Source organism: Odocoileus virginianus, chromosome 22 (genome assembly GCF_023699985.2).
Source record: "Odocoileus virginianus isolate 20LAN1187 ecotype Illinois chromosome 22, Ovbor_1.2, whole genome shotgun sequence".
NCBI lineage: Eukaryota > Metazoa > Chordata > Mammalia > Artiodactyla > Cervidae > Odocoileus > Odocoileus virginianus.
The window spans coordinates 55,573,088-55,585,515 of record NC_069695.1 but is presented as its reverse complement, the minus strand read 5'-3'; the positions used below and the strand labels follow the sequence as shown (position 1 = coordinate 55,585,515).

The window sequence follows — 12,428 nt, the reverse complement described above, 5'->3', positions numbered from 1 at the left end:
GGCGCGCACGCACTGCGGGCGCGCGCACGCTCTGCGGGGGCGCGCACGCTCTGTGGGCGTGCGGGCTCACTCGCCGGCGCTCACACCCTGTGAGAACGCTCAGCGCCCGGAAGGACCGCTGAGCGGGAGGGCCCCGTGTGGGCAGAGGTGCGTGCGCGGCTGGAGACGGTGGGGAGGGGGCGGCGAGTGATGTGCGGAAGTGCGATTCCAGGCGTCCCCTGGCCTTGGGCTCTTGGCCGGGGCACAGAGGCGTTCTGTGGCGGGATCGGGGTCGGAACTTGGTGGACGCGGGCCTGGCCCTGCCGGCGGCGCATCGGCTGCACCTCGGGGTGAGCCCCCGTAGGCCGGGGGCTCCGTGGTGAGGCTCCGTGGGGTGGGGGCTCCGCAGGATGAGCCCCCGTGGGCCGGGGGCCCCGTGGTGAGGCTCCGTGGGGTGGGGGCCCCGCAGGGTGACACCCCGTGGGGGGGCTCTGTGGTGAGGCTCCGTGGGGCGCGGGGTCCCGTTGGTGTGCCATGGGGGAGGTAGGAGGAGCTGGCCGGTGATTTCCCCCTCTCACCCGCAGACCCGTCGGCCCAAGATGTCGTACATGCTCCCGCACCTGCACAATGGCTGGCAGGTGGATCAGGCCATCCTTTCGGAAGAAGACCGCGTGGTCGTCATTCGGTTTGGGCACGACTGGGACCCTACTTGCATGAAGATGGATGAGGTTCTGTACAGCATTGCTGAAAAGGTAAAGCAGCCCCACCTCCCATCGCGTCCTGCCATCCGGTTTGGTGTTTGCATCCTGTTGGATTGCTGTTGTTTGGCCGGTAAGAATTAAAAGTACAGCCAGTTTACCGGTTAAAGAGAAGCAGTAGGATTCACAGAAGTACAGACTTACCTTGAGGTATGAGAATGGGCTCCCTGAAATTGGTCAGAATAGCTTATATCCTTACTGGCAGAACTTTCCATAGATTTTCAAATTTTTAAGAGGTTCATGATGTCTCTCCCTGAAGAAGTGAAAGATTCTTGTTAATTTATAGGGATTTTCATTGATAGGGTGTTTTCAAAAATTTACATCTGTAGTGCCAAGAGCAAAACACGTTTGCAGAATTTGGCTGAATGTAGGAGCTTACTTTGAATGGCTTAGTTTAAAAAACTTGTCATTTTTTTGGTACCGTGTTTATTTGTTGTATATATTGAGCAGAACATCTATGGTAACAACATAGTAAATTCCCTTCTTTTTATTTGAGTCCCTTCTTTTCCCCAGGGTGCTCTTTCTAAGTGACTTGATTTATAGTTTAGAGCGATTCCAGTGTAGGAAACATTGGGGAAAAGTAGAACTGTAATGTTAGAACTAGTTTTCCTAATCCTTAAATTTAGTACACGGGGTTGTCTGTGGCGATTTGCTCACAATAAAGAGCAATTGTAGGGCACTGTTGAATAATTAGGGCTTAAGTCTCTTTCTATAATTGTCTCATAGGTATTTTAAGGTAAATTTGATTTCAGTTCAGTTCAGTCGCTCAGTCGTGTCCGACTCTTTGCGACCCCAAGAACCATACCACGCCAGGCCTCCCTGTCCATCACCAACTACCAGAATTCACCCAAATCCATGTCCAAATTTGATTTAGATTTTTGCAATTGTAGTAATAGGGCAAGAGGCATAAATATTAGGGTATTAATAAAAAATTTTAATATTAAATGTTATTTTGAAAGGTTATTCATTTTAATAGAGTATAAAAATAAGGGAAACATTGAAGCCATCATTTATTTCACAGGAGTAAGATATGCTAATATGGGCTGGATTAAAATAACTTCTTTGAGTAAAGAGTAACAGATGTAAGGATATAGTTTGTATTTAGGAATGGAAAAGTAGTCTGACCTGCCATTAGTAACTTTCACTGTCTCCTCTTTGGTAGGACAGGCAGAGTGAGGTAGGGTGGTGTCACTGTGAACATTAGGGACCATCCTTCTGTGTCTGTCACCGAAAGTGCATCTCAGAGAGTCAGATTCTGCAGATCTGAGGTGAGGTTCAGAAGCTCCCCCAGGAATTCTGAATCCCTTCAACGAGATCTGAGTCAGAGCAGGAGTCTGTGGTGATAACCTTATCCTCCCCTTCCTCTTGGACACCAAGGCTTTGAGGGAGCATGAAGAGATGCCTGGGGAACTCAGGAGAGCAGGGTTCTGCCAGTTGGGTCCTCCCCGTGGGGTTAGAGGTCAGGAGTGAGGTGGTGCCCAGAAGTCATTTCCACATGACTTGAGCTGCAGTGGTCAAGGGCAGAGACTGCAGAAGTCAGTGATAACAGATGAAGACCCTGTTCCAGTAATCGAATCACTGCTGTGTGGACGCTGACATAACTTAGGTGTGTGTTCTGGGTTCTGCCTTGCAGGTGGCGCATAAGCACCAGGGGATGTCCAGACCCGGTCGCCCTCAGCACAAGGCTAGGATGGCAGAAGCGTGAGGGTTGTTTGCTGTTCATATCTGAGCAAAACTCAGCAAGATACTCTTAGCTAGGAGACAGATTTTGTGTAAGTTTTTAGGGACCTTTACCAGAATTGTTCTTTTTTAATCCCTATGTAGAAGTCAGAGACCAAATTGCTGTAGTACTAGCAGGTGTGCTCTTTTTGGAATAGAACCTGTTGGTAAGAACAGTTTAATTGGGCTCACTTGGAGTATTTTTCTTTGGTCTTTAAGTTATTCTTTTACTTTTATCCAGAACTTGGATTTCTATTTTAATAAACTTGAATATTATGTAATAGTATAGTCATTAAAAATGCAAACTTGAAATGCATTACAAAACTGTTAATGTTTTATTTTCTGCTTAGTATAAGGGCAGAATATGAGTTTATAATTCTGGAAGCCCTTTTTGGGGACGTTCAACAGGAATTTTTGAAATTTAAGGTTTTAGTGTAAAGAACAATTTAACTGTCTATCTCCCTCTGCAGAAATGGCAGATAATGGGAGATGTTCCTCATCTTGTTACGAGCCCTGTTTGGATACCCCAGCTGTTTTAAAGTGAGTAAAATTCCAACATTGAGGCTGGACTTGATTATACTATTTTCCTGGAATGTGTTTTATTGACTCACTGCTTCAGCAGCTCCAGCCCCACCTCATGCTGGATTAGTTTTGAGCTGTACTAAAAACATAGAGATTTGTTGAAAGATTTTACAGATGTCTGGAGTTTGGTAGAATTATTATCAAAATTAAGTTTTCAGGACTTCCCTATGGTCCAGTGGCCCTGACTCCAGGCTCCCAAAGCAGGGGGCCCAGGTTCAATCCCTGGTCAGGGAACTAGCTCCCACGTGCCACAACTAAAGATCCTACATGCCACAACTAAGACCCGGTGCAGCAAAATAAATAAAAATAAATATTAAAAAAACTAAAGTTTTCTGATTAGTGGGTGATTTTATGACAGCTTCAAGGTAAGACTATTTTGTCTTGCCATTTTGAAGGAGTGTACTTTGGCAGCACTGTGACCAAGTCCCATTATGTGTAAGAATAAATGGGATGTTTAATTTTTCTATGTTTAAAGAGTTCACACAAGTAGAATTTAAAATATGCAAAACCTCAGTTATACTATCTCATAGTCAGACCTTCTAATAAGATTGTATTTAAGGTAAATGTATTCATGGAATTATTGAGGAATGACTTCCGGGGGTCTTTCTTAAACATGTCATACAGTAGGTTGAACCTGCAGAAATTTATGCTCAATTGAGAAATCTCATAGGAAGCAGTAACCAATCAGGGCAAATAATAGTTTGAGAAAAGGAAGTTATCATGAAGTTTTTTGATGGCTTTGAAAGGAACTATCTAAAAATGTAAAAGTTGATACTTCAAAAATACATAGTACCAATTGACAGTCAAGAACATTTGTCCAGAATTTTAGGTGGGTTCTTAGCTAATGGAGGAGCTTCATAGAAAAGGTGGAAGGCAACACTGACAGCCTTCGGCCTTAGTGACATGCGTGAGTGGCATTGAGTGGCATGCAGGACTGTGGAACTGCATTGTCACTGTGTGAGAGAGGCCAGCTGGTGCTACAGGGCTAGAGGACCTGTCAGGTCACCTCCTCTAGGAAGAACAGACCATCTTTTAAGGCAGGTCTGTTTGAACTAGGATTATGTAATTAAGTCCATAGTGACAATAAAACATTTTCTGAGTTTTGAAATATATGTGTATTTCTGAAGTTTATTCATTCCACTAGTGATATTTACTGGTGCCCCGGGTGTGTCAGGTCCTGGTTGGCTCGAGGACCACCAGAAAAGACAGCAGATGTGGTTCCTGACCTTATGAGGCTTCTCGTCTATCATGATGGGATTTATGTGGAAGGAAGAGATGATGAAGACCTGTAGTGTCAGTTGTTTTTTGACTTCTGAATGAGCTACAGTTTTCTTGCTCATTATTGGAGGCAAAAGAAAATAAGACCTTTTTTAAAAGTCTCACATAAAAACCAACATTCACAGTGTGAAAATTGTACATCACTGAGTTGTCATTTTATGCTTTAGGAGGCTCTGTGTGTGTGTGTGTGTGTGTGTGTGGTTATACTGTGATGTTAATACCTAACTTTTACATTGTAGTATCTTGTGTGTGTGTGTGTGTGTGTGTGTGTGTGAGAGAGAAGTAAAATAAAATATCTCTGCTTAGTAAAACTAGATGCAGGCAGGACTTATGAAAGGCAGGAGACCTAGGTTCGTTTCCTGGGTCAGGAAGATCCCCTGGAGAAGGAAATGGCGACCCACTCCAGTATTCTTGCCTAGAGAATCCCATGGACAGAGGAGCCTGGCAGGCTATGGTCCATGGGGTTGCAAGGGTCAGACACAACTTAGCAACTAAACTACAACCACCAGAACTCATAAACCAGCAGGGTAACTCTTGCCAGGAGGCAGTCATACAGCGGAGCGAGTGGCTGCTTTCAGCAGTCCTCCATCTCGGTGTGCATGGGACCACATGGGGCTCGGCTCGCTCTCTGCCTTCTGCAGGTGTGTTCTCTCTGTTCACCAGGAAGAGGGGATGTGGGAGAGGTTCGGAGAGACTCCTTTTCTTCCCCTACCTCGGCACTGACGTCTGTCAGCAAAAGGCATGCTTGTGAATGTAAACTTCCTTCCCTCCTTTTTGTGGAAGGTGGTGGTTTAATGTCCATAGTCAATATTTTTTAATATTCCCAGAAGTACAGAGCAGAGCATAGTGGACTCTGTACTTGTTGCAATTACCAGTATTCTGTCAGTCTTGTACCATTTAATCCCTCAGTTTTTGCACTTTAGTATTAAATCAAATCCCATGCTATTTCACTGGTAAATTACAGTCAGATTTTTAGAGTTAGTTTGGAAGAAGAAATGTGCATTTTCCGTGAAGTTTCTGGGGCTGCCGTAACAAAGCATCACAAATTGGGCAGATTAAAACAAGAGAAATGTGTTGTCTCACAGCTTGGGGGTAAGAAGTCCGAGACTGGGATGTCAGCAGAACATGCTCCCTCGGGAAAGTCCCTGCTGTTCTCCCCATCCTGGTGTCTCCCCTCCTGGGGTGCTCCCCGACTTCTAGGTGCCTTCCCTAGCCCTCTGGGTTCAGTTGGCTTGTTTGTGTTCTCCTTTGGCTTGTTTCAACCAGCCGGGTTGGATCATGATTCAGACTCCAGTATGACCTCATTTGACCTTCGCCTTCTGAGAACGAGGGGTCAGGGCTTCAGTTTGTTTTCTTGTTAGGGTAAAAGGACATAAGTCAACTCACAGTATTTTTTTTTCCATTTATTTTTATTAGTTGGAGGCTAATTACTTTACAATATTGTAGTGGTTTTTGCCATACATTGACACGAATCAGCCATGGATTCACATGTGTTCCCCATCCTGAACCCCCCTCCCACCTCCCTCCCCACAACCCACAGTATTTTAAGTTGGTATAAGCTTTCTAAAAGGCACTAAGACAGAAAATATAAGGAGCATTTAAAATGTCATGTCCTTTGTTCTAAAGATTCTATTTTAGGTGTATATCCTTAAGAAATAATGAAATATGTATATAAATTTAAGGGTAATAATGTTAATATGTGAATAATTGATATTAATGAAATTTTATTTATGTTCATGAAAAATAAAAATAACAGAAGAATGGTAAAATAATGGCATAGCCATTTGATGAACTGTTAAGTAGCCATAAAGTTTTGTTTTGATTGTTTTCTAATATACAGTATACAGTTTAAATGAGGACACTCCTAATTAAAGTGAGATACAAAATATTGTAGTATGATCACTGTATGATCACATTTTATTAGAACAGCATAAACATATAGACCAGAAAAGTGGAAAGAATATAGTAAAAATATGTTCTCAGGAGTTAACTCTGGGTGTTGGAATTGGACGTAATTTTATTTATGGTTTTCTGAGTTTTCTAAATGTTCTGTGATGGACTTGCAATTAAGGAAGAAATTAGAGCATTTGTTACCTACAATATGATTTGAGTTGTTAGGCAAGTGTCCAGACCTAAGTTAGAGGGGAATGTGTGGCTGAATTTCAGGGGCATGTTTTAAAGCATTTGTTTGCTACATACAATTAAATGTTTGTAAAAGTTCATGTAGCATTTTACTGGATCAGCGTGAATGATGTGTCCGTGGACTTTTCTTGCAGGACTCTCATAACTTGCTATCTGGGAAATGTTAAGCATGCTAATGGACAGTTGCTCAGGACTGTGATGCTAGTGAAGTGATTTCCCACTTGGCAGCTCTCCTGGGAAAACCCGCTGCAGAGCTAGTTTGAAAATTGTCCTGTTATATACAGATTCTTCTGTTTTTGTTTTTTAATGTGCTTTTATAGAAAAAAAAGTTGATTTGTTATTTCAGTTCTTTTCCCCCCCATCTCCTTTACTTTTAGGTTAAAAATTTTGCAGTTATTTATCTTGTGGATATTACAGAAGTACCTGACTTCAACAAAATGTATGAGTTATATGATCCGTGTACTGTCATGTTTTTCTTCAGGTATGTTCACTTATCTTAAAGTTGTTATTTAAATTGAATAGATGGTCTGGGCATTTAATGCAATCAAGGTATCTTTAGAAGGAAGTGGTAATGCAGTCATATCATAATACAGTTTGTATCACCAGGCAATCAATGTGATCTTTTAAATAATTTTCAAAGTAACAATTCCAGTTTTACCATTTACTCAGTAACAAATTACCCTTTTGGAATAACTGCCCAGGGACCTAGGTGAAGTGTAATTAAATCATTCTTATTGACATTTAAGATACCTTTAAATTTAATCTGTTGATGAAAAATGTGTTTACAGTAACTCAGTTTTTAAATATATTACTGACTCTGTTTAGCATCCTTTTGTGATATCCAAGAGGGAAACCTGTACTTCATTAGTTTGCTTATAAATACAAAATCTTATAAAAAAGATCATTTATCAGCTGAAAAATTCTTTTGTGGACCCTAGTCAATCAATCATTGGCTCAAGTAATAGAATCTCCCTGATCGCCTTGAATGAATTTGCACCTATGATTTACAAACTTTGCATGAAAGGAGAATGTGGAGTAGCTACTGATTAGACACAGGAATCTGATTCAGATATAAACACAGTTTTTGGTATTTCTGTGATAAAGTTAAGTAACAGCATCGGTGGAAAAAAAATTTCTGTTGTGGAGGTTTAATTTGGATAGAAATTACCATATGACACTGTTTTTACTTGTCAGAATTTCTTATGTTACTACAGAAGTTAATAAGTAGCAATATAAACACTAGGCCAGCTCTAGAAGCAGAGCTCCCTAGTGGGTAAGGACATCTGGGTGGGGTGTGCAGGGTGTGTACTCACTCTCTGTTCTGTGTAACAAACCTGGTGGTCTGTAGGTCAGAGTCCAGGCAGGCTCAGGGTTCTGACGTGGGGTCTCCGAAGGCCAGAGTCACAGGCTGGGCTCCCATCTAGGCTGTTGGTCAGGGAAGAATCTACTTGGCTCAGGGGGCACTACTGGTTGGATCCAGTTTCCAGTGGTCACAGGTCTGAGATCTGTTTCTGCTGGGCCCCTCTGCTCCTAGAGGCTCCTCTGTCTTTGAAACCCTGAGCAGTGAGTCAAGTTCTTTTCATAAGCTGCTCCAACACCCTATTCTGCTTTCAGAGGGCATGTGTGATTGGATTAGATGAACCCCTTAATCCAGGAGAATCCCCTTATTTTAAAATCAACTGATGAGTAACCATGGGGACCGCTGCAGACCCCCCTGTGCGGTATCATGTTCCTGATGATGGACATGGTCGCGTTGCAGAACGGTTTCGAGGGTTCAGGCGGGAGACAGGGGCTCTTTTAGGGTTCTGTGCACTGCAGCGTGCCAGGCCAGGCCCACCCCCACCCCCGGTTGCAGAGATTCATGTCCTGCCCCCTCCGTGGCCCCCACCCTCGGCTCCCATTGCAGAATCAGGTGTGGATGAGGCTTCTCTGGCCAGCTTTGGAGGCTGTTCCTTATCTGTGGCCCCTCCTCCAGGACGCAGTGTGAACAGTCATGAGAAACAGTCTTCTGGCTTACAAAAAGGGAAGATGGGGAGGAGGGGCTCTGATGCAGCACTGGGTCGTCCTCCTGACCCAATGCAGGTTTTTATTTTCTGCCTTTTCATGAAGGGCGTTTGCAGCTGGTTCATTTTTCAACTGCTTCCTGCCAACAGCATTTTGGGGTTTTGTCAGCTCTTCTCACTGCATGCTCTTCCCTTTCAGCCTGAGCAAGTAGGGTTCCTGTCCTGGGCTCTGGGTGCCCTCTGCCCAACAGCTGTTTCCTCGGGGAAGAGCCTGTCCTGTGACTGGACACTCTGACTTTAGGTCTTTCCTAGGTTTCTGCAGAAGGTTGTGTGGCCTCTTTGTCAAGAGTTGAGCAGCCGTTTCTGGATTTCAGCACCTTCTACTCTGGAGAGGCCGAGAAATTTTTCTGGTTAACAGATCTTACACTAGTTTGTCTCTCTTCTCCTTTTATTGTAAGCAGCATGACACTCGGCAGCACCTTCTAGACACTTAGGTGTCCTCAGCTGGTATCCATTTCCGTCACTTTGGAGTGTCGCAGACATCCTCCACTCTCTGTAACGCATCCCCGCCTCCTCCCAGTCCTTGTTCCTACTGACAGGCTGTTGAAGGCAGTCTGGGTCTTTTCTGTCTACCCCTCAGAATTCTCCCAAAGTCCTCCCGTCTTGGATCCTGCCTTCCACTGCGTGTTACAAGCCTTGAGGGGCAGGAGATGCCTTGTTGGGGGAAGAGGTTGAGTGGTGCTGGGGCTGGGTGTGTATTTTGATATTTTAGAACTGATGCTGCACTCGGAAAAGGAGACAAAGCCTTCTGCTGTTCCTGCAACTCAGAATTCTAAGTCAAGTAGAAACAGTATTTTAGTTAATTTATTCACCAAATATGTATACACATAGAGTCCTGCTCAGTTTTATGTCTATGCTGGGACATGAATCAGATCAGACAGGGTGCCTGCTGTCACAGAACATCCCCTGATGGCAACAGCAGAGCAGACAGCACCAGAAACCAGGAAGAAGTGACAGGTGACAGCGTGTGTGCGTGCCGGTGGGAGCGGCTTCCTCTCACCCACAAGCAGACGTAGGATCTAGAAGTGGCCTTCGTTAACATGAGCTCCCTTGTAACAGAAGAGGTGTCTAGGAGTAGCAAGGCACCCATTTCAGCTTCATGGTCATGAAGTGTCTTCAGGAACTGAGGACCAGAGTCCAAATATCCCATCATTCTTACTGTGGACAGTTCCAAAGGTTTTGGCAGTATTAAGCCAGGAACTGTGGATAAAACCAAATACATAGGAGAGTATATCTTTTGAGTGACCACATATATATTTTTCCTATAAGTCACAGTATTGCAGCAGGTATTTGCAGAGGCACAAATACTGATTGTCATCGGGCGGCAGGGAGTGTGTAGAGGCTGCTGAGTAAGTTCAGCTTGAGCCCAGCAGGGGCACAGGGCAGAATGGCCCACATGTGTGGGGACCTGCATGGTCTTGGGTGACACAGGTGGGGTGGGGAGTGGCAGGTATGGAAGGGAGGGCAGGGCCAGGCCCAGATGCCCGGATTCCTGGGCCAGTGTGACTCCTGGAAGCAAGTTTTTGCAGCAGGAGAGTGACGTCCAGTTTGCCTCCTGGAAGCTTGCCCTGACTGGAAGGAAACCTCACTGCAGCCCCAGGTGGAGCCCACGCCAGGAAACAGCAGCCGGCAGCCAGACGCATAACCTCTCAGAAACAGAAAGTTAAATCAATAACCATCAGTGCAGCTGGTACAGCAAGAGTTACTATCTTTATTTTATGAAGTGCACATATAAGTTCATTTTAAAAAGTAGCTTCTTGAAAGATCCATCTATGGAGAATCGAGGAATGCAAAATATCATTCACTTCACAGTCAGGACGACTTTCGGTAACATCTGCACTAAGTGCTCACAAGAACACCATGAGAAACTCACGTTGCTTTTTCAGGTAAGTTACTACAACCCCCTGGAAAACTCTTTGGCTTTCCAGGTAACTGAGGCTGTGTCCTTCGACCCTTGATTGCCCTGTAGGTTTATTTGTCCTAAGGAATTAGAGAGCACACAGGAGGAACGCGAGTGTCTTTCTTAACAGTATTTAGATGGTTTCCAGTCTTCTAAACCATGGTGGATCCTCTTGATCGTGCTGATGTTTGACAAGAACCTGTAATGGAGGTGGGGATGTAAGGCTTGTTTCCATGCGGTTCTTTTTCAGAGGGATTCTTGTGAGCACTGACCCCTTCCCTCTTACAGGAACAAGCACATCATGATCGACCTGGGCACCGGCAACAACAACAAGATCAACTGGGCCATGGAGGACAAGCAGGAGATGATCGACATCATCGAGACAGTGTACCGGGGGGCCCGCAAGGGCCGTGGGCTGGTCGTGTCTCCAAAGGACTACTCCACCAAGTACAGATACTGAGCTCGGTCCACCCGGTGCACATGGTGCCCTGGGGTCATTGTCATGGGGAAGTATTTTCAACTATTTAAAGCCTTTGAGAAAGCGTTTGGGAAAGCTCAAGGAGCTGGAGGGTTTTGCAGTGTGGGAGGCATTGCCTCGCCTTTCAGTCTGCCTGGTCATTGTATTTTTGTATCAGCAAATATCTGTAAATATCTAACTGAAATAAATAAAATACACGGTGATGGGGATGGTCAAAATTGTTTATTTACTAAGAAACTTAGTGTATAGATTAATGGTTTTGGCAGTCAAGAATTGACTCTTTATCATTGAGTGAGGCTCACTGTCTCATGGTTCCAGAGGCTAGAGGTGGATCCAGCTGTCAGGCTGGTCCTCCAGGGCCTGACGGGAGTCTATTCCCACCCCTCTCCTGGCTCTGGTGGTTTCTGGCGTCTTAACGGTCCCTTGGCTGGTGATGCTTCACCACAGTCCCAGCCTTCATCCTACGCGGTGTTCTCCCTGTGTGGGTGTCTGTTCAGATGTCCCACTGGGTGAGGGCTGCCCTGCTTCAGCATGACCATCTCCACTCATGACGTCTGCAACAGCCCCATCTCCACAAGGACACATTCTGAGGTCTTTGGGTGAGGACTTCCAGTGCAGGAATTGTCAGGGACACAGCTAAACTCTCAACAGAACCAAAGACTTAAGTTCAGGAAGAATACACACTTAACGAAAAATTATATTTTATTCTGGTTATAAGAACAGTATGATAAAATAATGATTTTTGCAGTCTTCCCTTTAAAGACTAAGAGCTGATTCTTATACTTCCTAAGATCAAATCTAATACAGTGTATTTTACGTGGAAACCAGACCCTTCAGTCCATGTAGCTACTTTCCTCATCACAATCTCAAGTTCCTCTCCTAAATCGCTTACCCCAGCGGCATTTGTTAGTTGGGATCTTCCCGGGCACATCTCAGTGCACACAGACTACAAAGTCAAGAGTGGACACCTGGCGTGGAGGAGCACAGGAACTCTCTGGGGAGCACACCTGGAGCCTACACCTGGCTTCACAGCCGTCCTCCATCGCTTGCTGGGAACCTTGGGCAAGTGCTGTCCCGCATGAAGAGGATGGTAGCGTCTGCTGTCTGACACCTGCTGTACTCAGTCACAGCATTCCCTGGGGGCCCTCTGCTGTGAAAAGGCTCACTGCCTTATCAGATTGACTCATTGTTGAAACATGAGTGTACTTAACAAAGAATGAAATTTTTAAAAAGCCACACACACACAAGTATGTGCTTTTAGAAACAGATATAGGGACTTTGCCAACAAAGGTCCATCTAGTAAAGGCTATGGTTTTTCCAGTAGTCATCTCTGGATGTGAGAGTTGGACTATAAAGAAAGCTGAGTGCCAAAGAAATGATGCTTTTGAACTGTGGTGTTGGAGAAGACTCTTGGGTCACAAAGAGTCGGACATGACTGAGCAACTTTCACTTTCACCCACTCCAGTATTCTTGCCTGGAAAATTCTATGGACAGAGGAGCCTGGTGGGCTACAGTACATGGGGTCCCAA

The 12,428-nt window shown here is 44.8% G+C and overlaps 1 protein-coding gene across 3 annotated transcripts; it reads left to right on the top strand.

The window, feature by feature from the left end:
• Positions 1–37: 37 nt before the first annotated feature.
• On the top strand, positions 38–11,108 carry TXNL4A (thioredoxin like 4A). 3 transcript variants are annotated; one of them, XM_020875613.2, is made up of 4 exons: positions 38–147; positions 564–731; positions 6,836–6,939; positions 10,710–11,108. In XM_020875613.2, the coding sequence occupies exons 2-4, from the start codon at positions 579–581 to the stop codon at positions 10,879–10,881; spliced, it is 429 nt and encodes a 142-aa protein (XP_020731272.1). In that variant the 5' UTR covers positions 38–147; positions 564–578; the 3' UTR covers positions 10,882–11,108. The 3 variants fall into 3 exon arrangements, with proteins under 3 accessions (XP_020731272.1, XP_020731273.1, XP_070309119.1); XM_020875614.2 differs by lacking the exon at positions 38–147 and adding an exon at positions 191–329; XM_070453018.1 differs by lacking the exon at positions 38–147 and adding an exon at positions 2,927–2,996 and having other exon boundaries at positions 644–731.
• Positions 11,109–12,428: the final 1,320 nt, after the last annotated feature.

Excerpts from the sequence above, each read along its gene's own strand:
- TXNL4A (XM_020875613.2), top strand. The coding sequence starts at position 579 with ATGTCGTACATGCTCCCGCACCTGCACAATGGCTGGCAGGTGGATCAG. Across the intron at positions 732-6,835 it reads TGTACAGCATTGCTGAAAAG|GTTAAAAATTTTGCAGTTAT; the intron begins GTAAAGCAGCCC and ends CTTTACTTTTAG. Across the intron at positions 6,940-10,709 it reads ACTGTCATGTTTTTCTTCAG|GAACAAGCACATCATGATCG; the intron begins GTATGTTCACTT and ends TCCCTCTTACAG.